A 2,745-nucleotide genomic window follows, 5' to 3' on the forward strand; every position below is an offset into this window, starting at 1 on the left:
GCATAAGTTAAGGACCTGAAAATAGATTTTTTCTATATATTATAGATAGATATAAGAGCGTGCGCTTATTTGCACCGATCTAAAAAAAATAAAGGCCTAAACAAAAAATAAAACAATAAAAGAATTTAAGTGCATATTTATTTAAACTTCAAGGGTTTGTTTGTATTTTATGCCTATTTAAATTAAGCAATTTAAGTTTTAAAGTGATGATAAGTACCAACTAGGTCAGATTAGCTAGTATATAAGAGACTAGATTAAAAAGAAAGTAGCAACATTATTACTGCTATAGCAGCGTTAGTCTTGATTATAAAATAAAATAAAATTGCAGCGCTTGCCTCTGGCGGCGGCAGCACCAGTCCATCACCTCCACCGGCTGTTTCCATAGGTAACTTTTTCTTTAATTTGTTCATTAATTCAACTAATAAGGAATTTCTTAATCCAACCAAAATTCAAAAAATAAAATAAAGAATTGGTTATTCAACTAATATTTTTTAACAATCTGCTGCAGATTGCTTACCATGATTATATCTTCATTATGCAAATTGTTTGAGCGGAATGAGATTAAGGAAAATAACAGTAGGCCATATATACCAGATGACTTACTTCTCAACATTCTGTCGAGAGTACCTGCTACGCCGTTGCTTCGTTTTAAATCGGTGAATCGCGATTGGTATTCGTTGATTTCGAGCAATGAATTTCGTCAACGACATCTTCAACATCACGCTGACCACCCCGATCAAAGGTACGGAATCATCCAAATCGGGAACGCACACACCTTACAACCGTCCCTTTTGCTTCGCATTATGGGCATTGCTGATGATCATCATGAACTTGTAGAGATTGGAAAAGTTCACGGTCATCAACTGGTCTTCGGGTCTTTTTTTTCCCCTCGGGTATTTGGTTCCTGTAATGGTTTATTACTAATAAGTCTTTCACTAGATTTACAAGATTTTATTGTGTGGAATCCCACAATCAGAGCGCATAGAAAAATTGACAGAAATATTTCCGACGGGCCGAGAGATGACGTACTGTATATGGCTGGACTCGGTTATAACTGCTTGAATGACAATTACAAAATTGTGGTGGCAGAATCCGGTAATTTGCATGATAACTCAATCGAAGTTCAAATTTATGATTTGAAACTGAGTAGTTGGAAGATAATTAAACGTTATTTCCCCTACGAGTTCAAATCAAGCACCACACCAGCTACTACTATGGCAAATGGAATCCCACATTGGCATGTTAAAAGGATGATCGATGACGACCAAAGTGTAATTTTATCTTTCGATTTGGTTGCGGAGAAATTCGAAGAAATTAATCTACCTGAAAATATACTTAATTTTAATTATATGTCTGCTATAGACGGATGTCTTTGTATAGGCATAAGAGAATCTCTCTCACGTCCCGTATATGTTTGGCAAATGAGAGAATATGGAAGGAAGAACTCTTGGATTAAATTAGAAATTGTTTTGCCTCATGTAGTTCGGGGTGGCCTTTACTCGATGCCGATCGGATTTTTAGGAACGGATCAAGTTGTAATGAGTTTAGGTAGAGCATGGTTAGCTATATTTGATGTTTCTAAACGGCAATATAAGTTTGTTATGCAGTCATGGCTTAATCTTTTTCATACAGTAGCTTCATTTGACGAAACCTTTGTATCCCCTTATTAATGAATAAAGGGTCAACGCGTCCTTTAAACTTGTGTCACAGGGTTATCTAACTCACTTTATATTTTCTTGAGCATCTAACCCCAAAACTCTTCATTTTCGGGTCAAGTAACCCCATAATTGTATTTTCAAAACGTGTAAAATAAAAATCGGAAGTGAGAGATGCAAAAAAGTAATTAGATACTTCCCTAATTGTTGCGATATAATTATCCTAAATCTGTTTTTTTAAATAAAATAAATAAATTATAGGGTTAATTGATCCAAATATGAAGAGTTTTGGGGTTAGTTGCTCAAAAAAGTATAAATTTGGCTAGATGACCTCGTGTCACAAGTTTAGGGGGCGCGTTGACCCTTTATTCCCTTATTAATTATAAGCTTAATTACTTAAAAAAACTCACTTTGAATTTTTTTTCCGTTTATATCATAATCTTGTAAAAAAGTCATTTGTACCCGATTTTAGATTTTTAGGTTTCCTCTCTATCCAAAAGTATTAAAATTGTCTCTTTTCACTTGAAAACAAATTTAAAATAATCTTTTAATTTATGTTTATATACTAATTAGACGTATGATATAATGTTTTATTTAATTGTTTTTAATTTTTTTAGATTGTCAATTATATTTTTGTATTGGGTAGAGATGAAATCTAAAAACTCTTACTTTTTTATAAGGTTAGGGTATAAACGAAAAAAAAGTTTAAGGTATGTTTTTTTTAAATAATTAGTGGATTTTTGTTATATATATATATACTTACTTTAGAAAATAGTTATTAGAAATATTTTGATTTGATCAGAGTTGTCGGAGTTATAATAATAAATATTTTTATATTTTTTTAGAAGAATATATCTTAAAATTATGATTGCTTTTTCATCATTAAGATAATCAACATGAAAAGTACGGGTGATTTTTTTCCTCATACTTTGTGGTTGATATTTCTCCCAAATGATTGTTGTCATTAAAATATTTTCAATAATTTAATTTGAATTTGGAGTCATTAGCTATATCATTACAAACAGTGCGTGCAAGAAACTAATTGAGATTTTTGAATAAAAATAAAAATTCCTACTCATTAAGGAATAAT

The 2,745-nt window shown here is 31.6% G+C and overlaps 1 protein-coding gene across 1 annotated transcript; it reads left to right on the top strand.

The window, feature by feature from the left end:
• The first annotated feature begins 231 nt into the window (after positions 1-231).
• On the top strand, positions 232-1,707 carry LOC126679333 (F-box protein CPR1-like). The gene is made up of 2 exons (XM_050374336.2): positions 232-385; positions 509-1,707. Exon 2 carries the CDS (start codon positions 519-521, stop codon positions 1,668-1,670), a length of 1,152 nt encoding a protein of 383 aa, XP_050230293.1. The 5' UTR covers positions 232-385; positions 509-518; the 3' UTR covers positions 1,671-1,707.
• The last annotated feature ends 1,038 nt before the right edge of the window (positions 1,708-2,745 follow it).

The sequence above is a fragment of the Mercurialis annua genome, linkage group LG4, assembly GCF_937616625.2.
Source record: "Mercurialis annua linkage group LG4, ddMerAnnu1.2, whole genome shotgun sequence".
In the NCBI taxonomy this organism is placed as follows: domain Eukaryota; kingdom Viridiplantae; phylum Streptophyta; class Magnoliopsida; order Malpighiales; family Euphorbiaceae; genus Mercurialis; species Mercurialis annua.

What these genes read in the sequence shown, in the direction of transcription:
- LOC126679333 (XM_050374336.2), top strand. Translation starts at nt 519, where the DNA reads ATGATTATATCTTCATTATGCAAATTGTTTGAGCGGAATGAGATTAAG.